Here is an 18695-nt window from a genome sequence, read left to right as displayed (position 1 = left end):
TTGTACGATCTACAAGGGTACGTAGATCACTCATCCCCTCTCGTAGATGGACATCACCATGATAGGTCTTCGTGCGCGTAGGAAAATTTTTGTTTCCCATGCGACGTTCCACAACAGTTAGGAGTACTCAATTATGAAACATAACACCGGTACCTGAAACTAAGGCGGCAACAACAGAACAAAACACCCAGCCTAAAGACCAAGCCTTCCGCCTTCTACCAAGTATATAGATGCATTAAATTAAACAGCAATAATATGGTGATATAACAAGGAACCCATGTTTTCAATTGTAAGCAACTGCACCTGCAACTAGCAACGCTATAAGAAGGCTGAGGAAGCGATAACATAGCGAAACAGTGGTTTGCTGGCTTGTGGAATGGTTAGAGGCTTTTCATGTGTTGGGAGGCTCATTAAAAAGGTGGTAGGCAGTAAGACATAACGATGAAATGAGCCAACTAGCATGGCAATGATAGTAATGGTATCTGGAGAAATGGTCATCTTGCGTGTCATCCCGTTTGGAAGAAGAACAAACCCGTGAAGCAGACGAAACAACATAGTCGAACGAATCATCACATTCCGACATGCTTGCAAAACTCTATCGAGAGAAGCAATCTGGAAACAAAAATCAACACACGATATTCACCACAACATATGCATGACATGATGCACAAACACAGATGATGCATGCCCGATTTAATTATGCAAAGCATGGCACATCACCACGATCGAATACTACAAATTAAGTGAAGCTAAATATGCAACGAGTTGCATATTGACAAAACTCCATGTTCATATATTTATTTCACTCCTGTTTAGGTAATCATCAAGATTAAATGTTCTCTAAACATGACAAGAGATGAAGCATAATTAAACTACATATCTAGCCATTTTAAATGAAGTCGGAAACAACTTATAGCATTTCCGAAATGACCCCATGTGCTAAGTTCGAAATCTGTCCATCTCTGAACTAAACACATTTTATATTAATTAAACTGCAAAATAGACTTTACCATGTAATTCTACACGTCATTCTAGTCAATTTACATATATAGATCATCTAAAACGGACATATGGTTTAGAAGATATGCTCGTCACAAGATAATATGATATGGATGCAAACTGCATGCAAAGACATCCACGAGCATGTTAATCATGAATGCAACAAGATGTTACGAAGCTACAAGATATTCTAGGCAAGTTTAAATTAGGCCGGGACAACAAATAACAATTTAGGAAAGTCTTTATATGTAATTTTGAATTTGCTACAGTTCTGCCTAAACTCAGTTTTTAGAGTTGTTAAATAGGAAAATAAATGTCACCATGTTATTCTACACCTTTTCTAGCCAAGTTACATATGTAGAACATTTTAAGCAAAGCTATGGTTAATTGGATATGGCACAAACCGTTACAACATGACATTAGGCAAATTTTAGTGCAACATTCATTTATTTGTTTATATCACGCATGAGGATGACATTTTAAGGTTAGATGCAACGGTAAGAAAATATGAACTAAGAATATGATATGTGCATCCGTCGCCATGTCAAAAAGAAATGGGAGCCACGACGACAAAATGAAACGGTGCCACAACAATGTTTCGTTTCTCACAACTCATTGAGACGTCGTTGCAAAAGAATAAATGTGCGAAACAAGCAAAATGTCAGGGAGCAGATATGAGTGTGTGCAATATAAAAGGAAAACTAGATGACAAAATTTGGGCGCCCTGGGAATTGACCCCAGGACCTCTTGGATGTGGGTCAACAGGATAACCAGAGTAACATGTGCATGCTAGTGATTACAAAGTGTCATGGTTGTAGATAAAACAAATGCACTACTTGATACTCTGAAAACACAAATAAATGCAGAAGTAAAAAAACAAAGTTATGAAGATTTGATCTCAAGACCTTCAGGATGTAGCACTGTTGCGGTAACCATCTCGGCTAATAGACTGCTTGTGGAGGATAACAGCAGTGACAATATAACATCAACATGGCAAAATGGATCTAGGAAAGAATTGAAGTTCAGATCGAGGGGGGAAGATTCTCATGGCGGGGAAACAATAGGGCGCCAACGTTCGGGACTACAGCGCGGTGACAGGAGTCCACACGGTCGGGGTCGGAGACGGGCGTGAGGACTGGATTCGAGGGTGACCGTCCCGTTCCCAATGGCATCGGGGTGGTTGACGGTGTGCTCCGGGCTGCAATGGCGACGCTGCATCAGGAGAGAGGTAGGGAGGTTAGGGAAGAGGGAGAGATAAGAGAGAGGGGGCATGGTGCTGGACCTGCGGTGCTCCGATGAGGTAGGAGGCTTTGGCGTGAGGAGGCAAGCTCGTGCGACTTGGCTTGCCTCGGGCACCAGCGTGGGCGCACAGCGCCATGGCTGCTCCAATTCCATGCGAACAACAGAGAACCAGAGAGATGAGAGATCCTATGAGAGAGAAGGAAACAGGGGAAGGTGTTACGGGCATGGAGGAGAGGGACGACATGGCCGAGGTGGAGATGGGGTCAACCATGCTCGGGGATGTTGCTGTTTGGCTGGTCGCCGGCCATCGGAGCAAGGCGGGACATGAAGGAGTTGCTCTCCTTTGGGCTTGGGAAAGGCAAGGAGGAGAAGGTTGCGCTAGCTGCGAAGGAAGCAGAGGATGGCTGCGGGAGGACTGGTTCGGCGTGGAAATTAAGGAGGTACATGAGGGAGGTTGTGAGTGGAGGCGGAGGAGATCCCGAAGAAGATGGGGAATTGGTTGGGTGGCGGCGGAGATGAGATAAGTTTGAGGATTTTTAGGGATTAGGTTTACTAGGGGGATTATATAGGGATGGAACTATGGTGGGATGAATCGCGTCCGTTCGATGACGATTCGATGGCCATGAATGGAGGTGGGGTTAGATGGGCTAGGTGGCTGTGTAGATGGGCTAGGTGGGGATGAGAGGGAAGTTTGCCGCCCGTGACAACTTTTTTAAGCACAAAAACGTCCAACAATTTGACCGACTATAGTGCCGCTATAGGTTTTACGGTTCGGGTATCAAACAGACTCCTATTGTGATAAAATTTGGCAGGCGGACTATATACATAATAATAAGACCACACGTCAAGTTTCAACCCAATCCGAGAAAGTTTTATACATAGTTTTAAAGACAATATTTAACGATGTCGCATGCTCGTGCGTGTGTGGTTGGTCTCGAAACGGTCAACGACGAAAATGGAGAGAACCGGCAACTAATAACGGATGCAAGTTTTGACAATTGACGTCAGTGGAGTGTTCATGCAATGCGGATGATGCGATGATGAACGCAACAACCAATTAAAGCAAACAACGATAACGGAATAAAAGGAGCATCTTGTGGAGCGTCGGTTCCAAGCTGTTACAATCCGATTTTGGCTGGCCTAGGTAGTTACCAGTATTGGTAGCACTCTTATGCAAAAGTTAGAAATTCCGATTTTAGGAAATGGCTAACCAGGGAGTTGGTTAGTGTTTTTGGTCTGACCGAAATCAAACTTGGTGGTACCGAGATGCTAGGGTTCGGCATATGTTGTGTCTAGGGTAAAACTTGGTGAGGCCGTTTCGGAAATATTAGTGGCACCAAATTTGACTTTGTGGTTTGGATAGAATATTTGTGGGAAAATTTTAAGAGCATTTTTGGTGGCTAATCTTTAAGCACTTGAGCAACCAGATCATCATAGTCACGTCATCCCCTATTAATAGTATTGGCATTCCTATGGATTCAAATGTGATTTCTCATATAATATAAAATGTAGAGTATTCAAGCTTGTTGCTTGTAGATGTTCCTTTAATGTAGGGGTTGTCCTGACAATCGTTAGCCAAATCATCATTCAACTTTTCCTGACACTTATGTCACTGCACTAATATTTTAGAAACCAAAGAGAGCAACAAAAAGCAACACACACACACACACACACTCTCTCTCTCTCTCTAGGCACGGTCTCCTTTGATAGCTACATAAGAAGTCAACATGAGAGCATCGACGCAGTCTTTAGCTGATGTTCTCTGAGGTAGTGGTGTAGACACTATAGGTGTAGGAGCTAATGGAGCTGATGCTAGGGCTGATGAAGACGGAAGTGAGGCAACAACAAATCTAGCTTGAGTTGTGAATTGAGTGGAAGTCTGAAGAGAAGGACCATCATCATCATCATCACTTCTGGAGCTGGGAGTGGGCAATGCGTCAACCTCCTGCTCCAACTTGTTGATTGTAGTAGTCAGATCAGTCACCTTAATATCCATGTCATGAAACTTGGTTTCCATGATCCTCTCAAGACTCTTCTGATTCAGCAGAATATCTTTGATGTTCTTCTCCATCCCTTGGATGGTGTTGATAAGAAATGCCATTTGATCACCCTTGGATCTCATCAGTGGAGCACTAGTCGCTCTGGCAGCCTCTGCGTGGGCCTCAACATCTAACTCAGCTTGTGCAGTAGCTAAAGTCGGATGACTTGGGTCCATCACCATAATGTTATGGTCCATCACCACAATGTTATCCTCAAACTATGGCTTGAGTGGCAGGTGTTGATGATCAAGTAGATACACATTCTTCCCAATCTTGGAGTTGATCAATATCTGAATATATGGAGCGTATTCACAAGACCTCTTTTGGTCAGTAGCAGTCCTTCTGATTGTCTCACAATTAAGTCCATCACCCTCATCCTGGTGTGAGTGTTTACATGGTGCGGCATGTTGATGGAGTACTCGTGGTAATCTTGTCATCACCTGATTTGGGCATCAAGGGGTACCTCATAATAGTGTTGGTCATGGGTAATCCTGGTTGCAGAAAGTAGACTGAGCCTAGCTTGTGGGTCTCACGTACCCACTGGGCATACCCACTGGGCACCCGGTTATACTATTGGCCATGGATTTGTGGTTCATTTTTTCCTTAGTATAAACGTTTGTGTCTCGTTCTTGCACCTCTCGGCTCCTAAGATGGTAGCCCGCTCTTCAACTATGGATTGATACTTGGTGCCTTCTTTCATCCATACAATTCTACCATCTGGATAGAAGTGAGTTGTAGAGTAGAATTGCATGATCATCTCATCTTTCCATGCTGTCATTTTTCTGCCAACAAAGTCTTCAAAGTCTATGGCCCCGAAATTTTCTTGCACATGAGCGAAGTAGTCTTCATTCTCCTTGATGTAGTCCCAATCTACATACATCATGTCAGTGACAACTAGACTCTTGTCCAACAAGACAGGCTCATAAAATTCTTGCTTGTCCTTTGTGTGGAAGCGAGCATCAAATGCAGTCCTCCTCCTTATAGCATATGGATCAGTTGCTTTCCACTTCATGATCCCTTGATCCTTCCTTTCTTTCATATTCTCTACCATGGGGTGTTCATCATTATGCTCTAGTAGATATGGTCTCAACTTCCTCAACACAACAATTTCCTCTTCTTCTATAGCAGCATCCCTTGATGTAGAACCCTTGTTCTTTTCAGCCGCAAGTATGTCTCTTGTAGTCCTCTTTGGCTTAGATGCTACAAGCATCTTAGCCTTGGGAGCAGATGGCTTGGCCTTGGTAGCTGGCTTGCTGGGCATATCATCTCCCATGAGCCTCTTCTTTAAAAGGAGGTGGGTTAGTTGGTTCCTCTTCCTCCTCTTATTCTTCATATGGATATTCAGGTTTAGATGGTTGAAGAACTATTCTAAGAAACCTGGTCCTTTTCCCCTTTTGTCCTAGATTCTTGGCTAGTAATTTGGTCCTTCCAGCTCCACTTGGTTGCTATGAAGATTGAGACAACCCTCTTTTGGCTACAACAGACTGGAATCTTCCTCACTGTTGCCCTCTCTTTCAACTTGAGAGAAGTGCTTTCCTCAGGGATAAAGTCAACATGTTCATAATCAGAGTTGAGCTTCTTCCTTGCCCTAGTTGCTGCATTGGGCAAGTCATGGGAGCTAGGGGTGCGTGGGTCTGACTCACTCCTCTCAGGACTAGTGCCTGAATCAACTTCCACACTTTGCTCTTTGTATGCATTCTGGGTGTCGTCGTATCTTGACATATTGACAAGTTGATCCTGTGAATAGTTATAGAGGAGTGGGAAAATATGACAATCACAAAACACATACATTGCAAAATTTGAACTCGGAATCTCAGTTTAAGAATTCAGCAAAGTAGGTTTCGGTTCCATCGAGTTTTGATTTTCGGAGACACCGCGACAGACTTTCTCCTCAATAGAGACCTGAACATAATTTTTGGAGTCATGGAAATGATAACCCAGTCTCACCGAGAAAATTATCAGGGAAACAAAACCCAAATCAGTTGGACCAATTTGCTTCCACTTACTGACACCGAGACGCACTTGGCAGAGCTCTAAACCTAGAATCCTTCAATCGGCTAGACTATGAGATTTGTTTTGTGGATGGATGATTCACAAATATTGGTTAGAGGAAAACTAAATCCTAATGAGCATGATTTTTATGAATGAGCACAAAAGGGGCCGAAACAATACCCTAAATTCGGTGAAGGTTCCACGACAATGACAATGGCGGGTGAGATTGCAATCGACGGTGATGGACTCCTACGGAGAGGGCACACGGGAGGCGAGTGAGAAGTCCATAGACACGAGCGGCGGTAGCAGAGGGGTGTGGGAATCTGAATGATCGAATAATTTTTCGATCTCGTGTCCGCGAGATTATATACCCTCCTGCTGTCGGTGGCAACGATTCTATAATATTGGTGCCACCGAGTTTCTTAACTATCACGGGTAGTGAAACTCGGTGCAGCCGAGATTATACGGTGGTACTGAGGTTCAAAAACCAAATATACCCTAGTAATTCGGTGGAACCAAGTTTGTGGAGTTGGTTACACCAAATGGCACATGGGAGGTTTTGGAAGTTAGCTCTTGTCGAGTCAGAACTCCGAGTGCTCCTCACACAAAGGGTCTGAAAAGTGCTTGCTCAAATTTTGTGATGAAGCATGAATAGAATTTGAGACAAGAAAGTGCAGATAGCTAGAGAGGGGTATTTAGGCATTCTTGTATATACAATTGGCTAAAGAAAAAAAATCCAAATAACAACAATTGGATATCATCGAATGAGTAGAAGTATGCATACCAACATGCTCACACAATAATATGTGAAATGAAACATGGCAAACATGCACAACCACTCTTGTAGATACCAAGCACTTTGGTGATGACGAAGTCATCTATATATGAGTATATTGACTTAGGAGCCAAGCAAGAATACTTGATCATAGGTCATACTCATCGTTTAAGCACAAGTTGGGTTACCACTTTGGTATAAAGCTTTCATTGTGTTCACATCTTAAGAGATCCTTTGAGTCAAGTCATAGAAGAAAGCTCCCCCTTGATGTGATATCCCCCGTAAGAGGGATAATCTAACCTTGGGTTTTGTCATAGAAGACTTCATGTAGGTGTAGTAGTGGTGGATGCTCATTGTTGATGAAGATCATCTTGAGTTGGGATCTATCCTTGTTGTTTCATACTCTTCTCACCTACACGGGTTAGTCCCACACGAGGAACAAATACAAGGATATCCATGGATAAGGAGTGAAGTACATAAGAATGATATCCATTGAGACATTAATTACCTTGTCCCTTGCTTAACTTTGAGGAATGTGTGACTCCTTGAACTAATGCATAGGATTGGAGTTGATTCCAAATAGTCTCACCAAAATGAATAAGAGTGAATTTTGTTGGCGGAGTCACCCCCTCAAGAACTTCTCTGGTGCTTATTCTTGGGGACCCACATCATCTTGATTGGGATCCTTCAAGTTGAGCTAGCGTTTGATGAAGTGAAACTAGTGGTGGCCTTGGGAATCCAGTTGACCATGGCTTGGGATTCTTCTAAAAATGAGTCAATCTCCGCTTGACCTTGTCCTTGCCCTTGAACTTGTGATCTTGTGGTGGAAGGTCATCTTGAGCATTTGATCCCTTGGGGAGAGAACGATCATACTTCTCCTTTTGGGCAGCAAACTTCGGACTGGGCTATTGACCTTCTTCACATTCAACTCCATTGGCATTGAAGTATCCAATGCCTTGTTTTTCCGGGGTCCTCCTAGCTTGCATACAATCTCCTTGAATTGCTCACTTCCGATAAAACTCTTGAAGACCTCTCTCTCTATAATTCCTTTCAATAAATTGTTTTGCTGCTCGAGTGTAACTAGGCTAAGAGAATCATTAGTGTAATCAATAGAGCTACTAGCAAAAACATCATCTGATTTACCACTAGTGTTGTTGTTACTAGAAGAATAAACTTTCTTTTCTTTGTTACTAGTTTGCTTAGATTTAACTTGTGGAACAAAAGTTAACAATAGCAACCCTCTGTAGATAAGAAGAACTGTTTTTTCGAATATCATCATTCATCGCTTTAAGAAACTCAAGCTCTTGCTCTAAATTTAGCATCTATAAGCATAGCTTCTCATGAGTTCTTACAAGTTCACTATGATCTTCTAGAGTAGATTCATCACCTAACTTAAGAGTGTTTAATTCTTTAGTAAGACGCTTGATACATCTCCAACGTATCGATAATTTATGACGTATTCATGTCATATGTGCCTATGTTTACAATATTTTTATATGTTTTTGATGCATTTTATATGATTTATTTAGAACTAGCCCGGACTGACATTGTTTTCAACAAAATTACTGTGGTGTTGATTTTGTGCAGAAAATAGAAGTTCTCAGAATCGCCCAATTTTTTTTATTTTTTCTAGAAAAATTAGGAAATACTAGAGCCAACAACCACAAGAGGGGATCCACTTATAGGCCACAAGACAACAGGTCGCGCCCACCCCCTGGGCACACCCTGATGGCTGGGGGGCATGTGGCTCCGTTTAGCATGATTCTAATGCCAAAAAATCATATATACACAAAAACACTTCGAAATAAACACAGAACTTCCTCTTCGCCGTCACAACTCTTTGTATCGATGAAAACCCTATTTGGAGCCTTTCCTGTACCCTCCCAAGAGGGGAAATCATCTCCGGCGGCCATATTCAACATCCTGGTGGACGCCTCACGGCTGAGGGTATGTACTAGTAGCTATGGGCTCAATCTCTCTCTCATGTCCTTGAGATGGAACAGTCTTGATGTATCACGGGTTTTGCTAATATAGTTCGATCATATGGTGTTTCTCCCTTGCTATCTTGTTGTGATGAATTGAATATTTTCCTTTGAGATCTCGTTATGTTAAATTGAATATGGGATTTCAGAACACTTGATGTATGTCTTGCATGTGTGTACCCATGGTGACAATGGAGTATTCTATTCATTCATTTGATATATGTTATGACATCAACTTGCGGATTCCGGTGACCTTGGGGTTCTATGCATAGGGGTTGATTGCACGTTTCATATTATGTTCTCCGATAGAAATCTTGGGGTACTCTTTGAAGTTCTTTGTGTTGGATCGAATATGATGAATCTGAAATTGTTTGATGCATGTCATATAATTAACCCATGGATACTTGAGGTGACATTGGAGTATCTAGGTGATATTAGGGTTGATTGATATGTATCATGGGTATTATTCTAGTACGAACTCTAGGGCTGTTTGTGACCCTTATAAGAATAGCTCAAATGATTGATCGGAGAGAATAACTTTGAGGTGGTTCTACTACCTAGGCCAATTACATCTTATGTTCTCCGCTACTTATGAACTTTGGAGTGATTCTTTGTTGCACGTTGAGGGATGATCATATGATTCTACTATATTAGCATTGTTGAGAGATTGCACTAGTGAAAGTATGAACCCTAGGCCTTATTTTCACACATTGGTATACCATTTTGCTTGTTGTCTACTACTTGTTACCATGCTGTTTTTTATATTTCAGATTACAAAAATTATTTCTAATATCCATACTACACTTGTATCACCATCTCTTCGCCAAAGTAGTGCACATGTACAATTTACCATTGTATTGGTGTCTTGGGGCACAAGAGATTTCTTGTATATGATTGCACGGTTGTTTGAGAGACACATCATCATACTAAACTTCGCACCAATTGATAAACCTTAGGTTATCAGTTTGATGGAAATATTTTGTTGTCCTACAAAACTCTGCACTTGGAGGCCCAACAACATCTACAAGAATAAAGTTGCATAGTATACATCAAGCTCTTTTCTGGCGCCGTTGCCAGGGATGTGAGTGCTTGAAGGTATATCTCTAGATATTGCAATTAAATCTTTTAGTTTCTTGTTTATTACTAGTTTGGTTTATGAAATAAAACTACAAAAAAAGAATTTAGGTTGCCTCGTTTGCTTCTTGTTTATAATCTCTTTCGTGAAAATGATGGTTCGCAAAATTGTGCAATTGCTACACGAAGAATTTATAGAAATGTTAATGTGAATTCCTTGAATGATGAGCATGATAGTAATATTCTTAGTATGAATTCTCATTTGGATGATATCAATCAAATATCTCATGAGAGTTATTTTGTTTAGTTTTCTCCCACTATTATGAATGATAAGAAGTTTGCTTGTGTGTGTAGTAATAAAAATTCTATGCTTGTGGATCATGGATAGAATGCTTCATGTGATAGTTATATTTTTTAATTCCTTCATGATGCTACTAAAACTATTATGAGGGAGTAACATATGCTTGTAGGAATTGCAATAATATCAAGTTTCATCTCTATGTGTTTGATGTTTTGAACTTATACTTTTTTTGCCTTCATATGCTAGTTGTTTCTTACTAAAATAAATTGTTTCTTGAAAAATCCCTATTCATAATAAGTGGGTTAGACTTAAATATGTTGTACATGCGTTTCATGATGCTCCCTTGCATATTTCAAATACTATTCTTATCTGAGCATCATTGAAATCATCATGCCTAGCTAAAAGGCATTAAAGAAAAGCGCTTGTTGGGAGACAACCCAATATTTATACCTACTGGTTTTGTGTGTTCACATGATTAAGCTACTGTAGTAATCATGTTTTGTGTATTTTATTTCAATAATGTTCCAAGTAAAGCCTTTGGGATAGTGTGGATACTTGTTTGTTTGAGTCTCTACAAAAATAGAAACTTTAGCATCCAGTATATGAACTATGTGATATTAGTGGAGACCAAAATATTTTGAAATTTTTACACAAAATTTTCAGGCAAATTCTGTGTGTTGTCCTAATTTTTTAGAATTTTTAGAGTGAGATAACTATGGTGTTCATTTAGATCTTCACATACTGTTCTGTTTTTAACAAATTCTGTTTTGCATGCATAGTTTGCTTGTTTTAATGTTTCCATATCCTATATTTGGTGATATAAATTATGACCACATTGCTGAAGCATTCAACCATGTTGCTAGTCATGTCGTCGTATCTCCAACTTCCTTCATCGTAAGCACGCGACCACTTGTCTTTTTCCTCATAATTCCTGTCAATGTTGGGGATATCGCTTATTGGGAACTTATCGGTCAACCCAATATAAGGGTTAAAGCGGGCGGTTTATCGGCATATCGGCTGATTTATAGGCATATAGGCTAATTTATCGGCTGATTTACCTTATCGAACATACAATGGTAAGCGATAAATTGGCCGATTTATCGAGGATATCTTCAAAAGTCATTCCTATTCAAGAACACTCTTCCCCCTTTGTTCTTTTCCAATGCCTTGAAGAGTTTATCATAGTAGTTTTTGAATGAATCCAAGGTGAGTGTCATACACACATGGGTAAGGTGTTTGCAAAAATCTTTCCTCTTGCATGTCCGGTAAAAGTTTGCCATGAAATGCCTCATGCACCGTCGACGGTGAAGCTTTGGGAGGTCGGGAATAAACACGTCTATCGGCTTGAGACTATCATGGTGCCCGTCCTATATGATGCATACCTCCCTATTCCCAATCACCTTGGTTCTCACATTCCCGATGAACCATTCGAGTTGTCGTCATGCTCAGAAGGAACTAAATAAAATGCAACCAACAACACGTTATCATTGGACGAGTGATCCATTGCCACCATTAGAGTGCCCTTGTATTTACCAGTCAATAATGTGCCATCTATAGACAACACTGGACGACACTATTTGAATGCCTTGATGCATAGCCCAAAACCCGAGAGGGCACGGTGAAACACTCCATCAATTTCCTCCACCGCATGACACGTGCGAGGGTTCCTATGTGCGAGGGCTCCCAACATCCTCGGGACAATATTTTATGTGGCCTCATAATCACCATGCAACATCTTGATAGCATTTGCCTTGGCCTTCTACACCTTCCCGTAGTTGACCTTGAATCCGAATCATTCTGGAACAAACTCATGAGCAACTTCACCTTCATGGTTGGATTGTGCGATATCTGATTCAACAATTTGCATCCTAAAAACTCAGACGTGAGTTGACGGTATCCCTTGCTTCGATCGGCTTTGTCCGGCGGTATGCACGTGTGAGTGGCCACACAACTCTTCAACACCCATTGCCCGATTTCTAGTTTTTTTCTTCCACAAACCTTCCAACGTCAACCTTCTTTGTCACATTTGATGGTGTACCGCATATTTTGGTTGGAATGACCAACAACAAAGGGTTTATGGTTCCTAATGGCATGGTCACTTAACCATATCTTGAACTCTTCCAAGCAATCAAACTTGACGCCTTTCTTCAACTGGGCATTCTTGTCCTCATCCTTCGGTTTAGGGTCACCGACCTTCGGGCACGGTGTTGTTCAAGCAACCCCAATCTCATGACACCATCAACAACGACCTTGTTGGCAAGATTAAGATCATGAAACAACAGGGCACCTTTTTCCTCCTGGTCACCTTCTTGAAAATTTCATTTTCTTGTGCAGTGAATCCATCCTCGTCCAATTCCTCCATCAGACCCTCGTCATCTAAGTCATACACATACATACGGCTATAGGGGAGGATATGATCCATGTCTTGTTGGTATAGAATCACATCCAAGTTACCAATGGGATTATAAAGAATCTCTTAAGCTTCCGCATAAGCATCAACATGGGCAATAGCATCATCGTAAACATGAGCATCATCATCAACATGAGCAGCGTCAACATCAACATGGACCTCTTCGTGTTGAATTACCATGGCTCTATCATTCAGCTCTTCTTCATTTGGTGGTTGACTAGAAGAATTGGGGACATACACCTCTGCCCTTCCATCATGTATTGGGGAGGAGGCATGTTGGTTCAAGTCAATTTATAGCACAAGAAGCTCAACCTTGGTGGCAAATAATTCAAGTGATTTGTCCTATGATTCAACTACTTTATCCTTGTACACCTTCCAATGCAATTACGAGGTGATAAGCATACTCTTCAATCGAGACTTCACCCAACTCCAACATCATACCATCCAATAAGTTTAACTTCATCATTTGGGTCAATCCAATTTAACACACTTCTAACTTTCATAACCACCTCCTCATAAATTGGGCTTGATTCAAAAAACATGAATTCTTCCCCTTCATCGGCATTGCCTTTCATAAATGTCTCCTTATCCACATAATGTACATTAACGAGTCTATCCATCTAAATACATTGTAAAAAAGGTCAATGATAGGACGACAACATAATATTGATCAAATAACTACTACGCATTCATGGATCAAGAAAGATCTATGCATTAGTTTCAAACAACAACACAGATAACAAAAATATCATTGCTTAACACTAACTACTTCCTAATGACATTGCCTAACCCTAACCCTAAACCAACAAAAGTGCCTAACAATAACTATAGATTGGTGTTACCAACATGATGATTAGGCTACCATACCCTATCATCGCTCTCTATGGTGGTAGCCACTTATATACGTTAGCGGGGAAGACGCCGCCGCCTATGCTGATCGAATCCCCACCACAGTAGCGTGTGCAAGCCTACCGCCAGCTCAGGTGGCGGTAGGAAAAGGGTGAGATTCGATTTCTTCCCCGTGTAGGGTCGGACCGGGGTGAACTCTGACAAAAGGGTCAAAACAGTGAATTTGGCCCCCATCATATGAGATTTTGCCATGTTGAATTTTCAAAAGTAATTAACAGATTTACCCTTTAAAAACTAATTGGTCCGAGCAAATTTTTATATCGGTCCCGCTATTATATGTAATTTTCCGTAATTTTAGTTTCGTAACTCCTATTTTCTGATCGTTAGATTAGGTGGATGGATGGTTTCTAAAATCGCCAATCACCGTAACAATTGTATTTAATATATGGCATGAGTGAGATAGTATTGGCTCAAGATCAGCTCATTTCTTGATCGATCTACATAAAGTGTTCAACTCAGCACATTTATTTTCAAGTCGATCTCAAGCCTCGAGTTTTCCTTGCAGTCCTACTTATAGATTTCTATGAGAGTAAGGTAAAATGGGCAAGACTACTTTCACAACTAAATTTTCGTTCAAGCAGGACTTGTTAGACCTCGAAGCAACTCTCTACTACTAGTTATTCGCCTTTCATCGAACATTGGGTCAATATTGAGGTTCAAAAGAAAATGAGATGTCTGGTTGTGTATTTTGCACGTTAATATCATGGTCGCTGTGGTTTCCACATATACGTGGGCATAGGTCAGACCAGGCCAAAAAAGCCCAATACTGAAAACCCAGGTCCGAGCCCAGCCCGACTCTACTATCGGGCCTAAATATTGGGCCTAAGTCTGATGTGAACCCGAAAAAGCCCGACTAGGCCCGACCCGCACGACCAAACCACGACTTAAATTATGTATTTCTCAAGCCTGAGCCCGGTCTGGCCCGACCACTGGGCTCAAATTCCAGATCAGAGCCCAACCCAGCGCCAAGTTTAGGCCCGGCCCGTCGCGGGATTTTCATGTTGGGCCATCCGGATCGGGCTGCCCATGGTAATGTATTTTCACAACTAAATTCTTGTTCAAGCAGGACCTGTTAGACCTTGAAGCAACAGTCTACTGCTAGTTATTTGCCTTTGTTCGAACTTTGAGTCAATATTGAGGTTTAAAAGAAAACCAAATGGCTGACTGTGTATTCTGCACGTTAATATCATGGTCACTGTTGTTTTCACATATACGTGGGTATAGGTGGGACCGGGCCAAAAATTGACCCGACTCGACTGTCGGGCCTAAATATTGGGCTTAAGTCTGATGTGAACCCGGAAAAACCCGACTAGGCCTGACCCGCACGGCCAGACCACGACTTAAATTATGTATTTCTCAAGCCTGAGCCCGGTCTGGCCCGATCACAGGGCTCAAATTCCAGATCAGAGCCCGGCCCGATGGAAGTTTAGGCCCAGCCAGTCCCGGGATTTTCAGGTCGGGCAGTCCGGGTCGGGCTGCGGTATTTTCACATGACCTCCTGATTTTGGGACCACAAACATCACTCTTGTCTTAGCCACATCATCTCCATCCAAATGGCGCGCATCATCTTTCTCCACACCACCACCAGCCATCCTACCAGCGCATCACCATGGCGGCCACGCTCTCCTCCGTGTCTGCCTTTTCCAATCACTGCTCCGTCGTCAGGGCTCAGGACTCGCCACTTCCTTCCATCCTCTCAACATCATCAGCCGTGGGTGCTATTTTTTCTTTCCCTCTTGATGTTTCTTTCATCCTTTGTGTTGTCTTGTTGATGCTCTTGTCTGTGATGGTGCAGAAGAAGACTGCCTTCCATGGGGTAGCCTTGGTGGACAGTAGGTGGTTGCACAAAGGCGGCGTGCGGCGAAGGCTGGTGCAGGTGAATGCCAAAACCGCCGGCGCGGCCAAGAACATCGAGGTGGAGGTAGACAAGCCGCTCGGCCTCACCCTTGGCCAGAAGTCCGGCGGCGGCGTCGTCATCACCGTCAGTACTACCAGCCGCCCTCCTTCCTTTTCCTCCACCTTGGCCTCTCTTCCAGAAAATATCGGATCCGAATCATGACCTAGGTTTAGCTGCTTCTTCTGATATACGTACTACTATGTAAAAAAAAATAAAAAAATGAGGCTCTCTCGCGCCGCTCCCGCCGCGGCTCGGGAGAGCAAAATCCAGCCCGCCGTCGGGAGGCCACCCACCGCGGCTGCTCCCCTCGCCGCCGTCAGTGTACGCAGCAGGGCAAAGCTCGTGCAGTATAGGCAGCGGCGGGGCCGTCGGTCACTTACGAACAGGCTCGAGTGCCGCGCGGGCGTCCCGATCTGGCGGGGACTGGAGCTCAGCGAGGCGAGGTGCGCGGAGGAGCGCGAGTGGGGCGCGCTCGCGAGGTGCTTGCGCCATGACGCGCTACAGGTGCGGGGCTGCGCGCTCGCGAGGTGCTTGCGCCATGACGCTCTACAGGTGCGAGGTGCTTGCGCCATGACGCGCTACAGGTGCGAGGTGCTTGCGCCATGACGCGCTACAGGTGCGAGGTGCTTGCGCCATGATGCGCTACAGGTGCGAGGTGCTTGCGCCATGACGCGCTACAGTCGCCGGTGCGCGAGGCGAGCGGAGGTGTGGGGCGGCCTGCTGCTGCAGTGTGCGTCCTTCGTGCTGGTGTGGCGGATCTGGCTAGCTGATAGTCTAGAGTGCAGCGGATGGCGGCAGATCCGGTGAGCATGCTGAGGCTCGTTTTGGGGAGGCGGCATGTCCAAGCTGGAAGCTGGTTGCGGCGCGTTGTAGGAGAGGTTCGAGGCTGCGGCTGTGGTAGTTGCGGACGGGTCGGTCATGACCTGTACTTGTCGGCCTTGGTCGGCGCCCGGGAGGGGCACTGCCGGCTGGTGGTGGTGCTCGGTTGCCGCTTGATGGAGCAGGGAGGCTCTGTCCGCTGTTGGATGCGGGGTGCAGGATCTGATCTGGTCTCTGCAGGTCCATCGTCGAGGAGGAAGGCTGGTGGCTCTGCACAGCAGTGGCGTGCTCGCTGGGTGGGCCATATGCGCGGTCCAATGAAGGTACGTGTCGACCTCCGCCTACTGGGTGGAAGTGGCTGCACCGTGTGAAAGTCTGTCCGGTGCTGGCCGGGCGACGACGCCTGTGGGCGTCGCTATCCTGCTTGGGGCGTCGTCGAGATTCTTCACAGCCTATATTTCCGGATCAAGTTCTTTAAGTTTTTCGGGTGAAAGCCCAGATCCCACGGCAGGGTCGGGCAGTGACGTCGTCTTCAGCGCCGATCTCCTTTTTAGGACGCCATCTTGAAACTCTTGATCCCTCTGATGCTTCCTACGACTAGACGTGCACGGTGTCTTCTGTGGCAACGATGATGGTAGTGAGCAATGTTGGAGGCATTGTATTGGTTATGGACTCGTGGTAGTCGGCTCTTCTTCTCCGACGTGTCTGTGGGGTTGACTCGATTGCTTGTTGCTATGAAGTCGAATCCGCGGTGGCGGGGCCAGGTGGTATATGCTGACGCGTGATAATTGGTTCGTTCGGTGATCCTCCATGACGCCAACCTTGCCTACTTTCTTCGTAGTTCATCGTCGGAGTCGAAGCTGTGTTGTCTTGTGTGGATTGTATGGAGTGTTGTGTTGCAGCTACTAGGACCTTCATCGCCTTGTTGTTTTCCGTTGCTCTCTGCTATTATCAATGAATACCAGCGATGCTGGATCTTTAAAAGAAATAAAGGAAATAAAAAACAAGAACAATGTGATGAATGATAAACAGAATTAAACTAGTAGATATAAATTTTATACACAAGGATTGCAATTAGCAACTGGGATTAAAAGGGAACTGACTGGTTTGTGATTTAATCACGGTAGGGTGTGGAGTCCGGAGGGAATGCAGCAAGAGCAGGGCTCAAGTCGGGTGACCAAGTGCTCTACACAAGCAGCTTCTTCGGTGATGAGTTGTGGCCGGCAGACAAGCTGGGATTCACCAAGACAGCCATCCAAGCAAAGCCAGACTCTGTATACTTTGTAGTAAGCAGGTATGCACCTCTTCTCCTCACTTTCTGCCTCTGAAGGTTTTGTTCAGATATCAGGATTTCAGGTGGAGTTTACAAAATTCTCATCTTGTGTCATGACATCAGGGGTGGTGGTGATATTGATGTGAAGCGCCTGCCCAAGAGGCCGGCGCCCCCTCGGTTTGGCCGGAAGTTGTCTGATTCACAGAAGGTAAGATCAAAATAGACCCTGGTCGCTACAGTGTGACTTCTTATAGGCCTCACTCAATATATACCTTCAATTTTCCAGGCTAGAGCAACACACATCTGCCTTGATTGTGGATACATATACTTTCTACCCAAGCCCTTTGAAGAACAGGTAAGATCAGACATATTTTTACCTAATTCCATTAGCACCAATCAGCTTTTCCACATGTGCTTATTTGTAGTTTGTCAGCCTGATGACTTATGACCGATTTTCTCATTGCTTTTTATCCAGCCTGGTGAGTACGGCTGTCCCCAGTGCAATGCACCAAAGAAGCGATTCGCAAGATACAACGTAGAGTCTGGGAAGCCCATTGGCGGCGCACTGCCACCTCTTACTGTGATAGTCAGTTTGGTTATCGGCATCGCTGGCATAGGGGCTTTGCTTGTATATGGCCTTCAATAGGCTTTTTCATCTCTTGAGAAATTTTGTTCTGGCCATGCATCGACAAGCTCAACCGATTTCTCATGTACTCTATCTAACAGAAAATTTCAATAATGATGGGGTAAAATGCAACATGTTATGTTTGAGGCTAATTGTAATCCAATATTCTTTGGATCATATTGTCACCAGAGACCAGTCATGTTGCTCTCAACACAGGGGCGATTTTTTGCAAAATGGTTATGGGCATTCACGTGGTGTTGGTATTGAAAGACATGCCTCATCTTCGCATGCACTAGTATGCAAAGCAAAGGCCCGTTGATGAGTTGTTGCTGATATAGTGATGTCGAAGAATTTAAAG

The 18695-nt window shown here is 43.7% G+C and overlaps 3 protein-coding genes across 4 annotated transcripts; 2 read left to right on the top strand and 1 right to left on the bottom strand.

The window, feature by feature from the left end:
• Positions 1-1868: 1868 nt before the first annotated feature.
• On the bottom strand, positions 1869-2779 carry LOC123407121. Its single transcript, XM_045100176.1, has 3 exons — positions 2510-2779; positions 2282-2427; positions 1869-2211 (listed from the first exon to the last, which is right to left on the bottom strand). Exons 1-3 carry the CDS (start codon positions 2685-2687, stop codon positions 2044-2046), a joined length of 492 nt encoding a protein of 163 aa, XP_044956111.1. The 5' UTR covers positions 2688-2779; the 3' UTR covers positions 1869-2043.
• Positions 2780-15260: 12481 nt separating this feature from the next.
• Positions 15261-18483, top strand: LOC123407118. 2 transcript variants are annotated; one of them, XM_045100174.1, is made up of 6 exons: positions 15261-15434; positions 15519-15704; positions 17567-17733; positions 17836-17920; positions 17999-18067; positions 18188-18483. In XM_045100174.1, the coding sequence occupies exons 1-6, from the start codon at positions 15333-15335 to the stop codon at positions 18356-18358; spliced, it is 780 nt and encodes a 259-aa protein (XP_044956109.1). In that variant the 5' UTR covers positions 15261-15332; the 3' UTR covers positions 18359-18483. The 2 variants fall into 2 exon arrangements, with proteins under 2 accessions (XP_044956109.1, XP_044956108.1); XM_045100173.1 differs by lacking the exons at positions 15261-15434; positions 15519-15704 and adding an exon at positions 16314-16762.
• On the top strand, positions 15711-16265 carry LOC123407120. Its single transcript, XM_045100175.1, has 2 exons — positions 15711-16172; positions 16205-16265. The coding sequence occupies exons 1-2, from the start codon at positions 15840-15842 to the stop codon at positions 16256-16258; spliced, it is 387 nt and encodes a 128-aa protein (XP_044956110.1). The 5' UTR covers positions 15711-15839; the 3' UTR covers positions 16259-16265.
• Positions 18484-18695: the final 212 nt, after the last annotated feature.

The sequence above is a fragment of the Hordeum vulgare genome, chromosome 7H (assembly GCF_904849725.1).
Source record: "Hordeum vulgare subsp. vulgare chromosome 7H, MorexV3_pseudomolecules_assembly, whole genome shotgun sequence".
In the NCBI taxonomy this organism is placed as follows: domain Eukaryota; kingdom Viridiplantae; phylum Streptophyta; class Magnoliopsida; order Poales; family Poaceae; genus Hordeum; species Hordeum vulgare.
Note: the sequence above shows the minus strand (reverse complement) of the source record. Positions and strands in the feature narration are given on the sequence as shown.

What these genes read in the sequence shown, in the direction of transcription:
- LOC123407121 (XM_045100176.1), bottom strand. Translation starts at nt 2,687, where the DNA reads ATGTACCTCCTTAATTTCCACGCCGAACCAGTCCTCCCGCAGCCATCC. An exon ending in CAGCAACATCCCCGAGCATG is followed by an intron (nt 2,428 to 2,509) that starts GTTGACCCCATC and finishes TCTCTCTCATAG; the next exon opens with GATCTCTCATCTCTCTGGTT. An exon ending in ACCTCATCGGAGCACCGCAG is followed by an intron (nt 2,212 to 2,281) that starts GTCCAGCACCAT and finishes CTCCTGATGCAG; the next exon opens with CGTCGCCATTGCAGCCCGGA.
- LOC123407120 (XM_045100175.1), top strand. Translation starts at nt 15,840, where the DNA reads ATGAGGCTCTCTCGCGCCGCTCCCGCCGCGGCTCGGGAGAGCAAAATC. An exon ending in TGCGCCATGACGCTCTACAG is followed by an intron (nt 16,173 to 16,204) that starts GTGCGAGGTGCT and finishes GACGCGCTACAG; the next exon opens with GTGCGAGGTGCTTGCGCCAT.
- LOC123407118 (XM_045100173.1), top strand. Translation starts at nt 16,409, where the DNA reads ATGGCGGCAGATCCGGTGAGCATGCTGAGGCTCGTTTTGGGGAGGCGG. An exon ending in ATATGCGCGGTCCAATGAAG is followed by an intron (nt 16,763 to 17,566) that starts GTACGTGTCGAC and finishes TAATCACGGTAG; the next exon opens with GGTGTGGAGTCCGGAGGGAA. An exon ending in CCAAGCCCTTTGAAGAACAG is followed by an intron (nt 18,068 to 18,187) that starts GTAAGATCAGAC and finishes CTTTTTATCCAG; the next exon opens with CCTGGTGAGTACGGCTGTCC.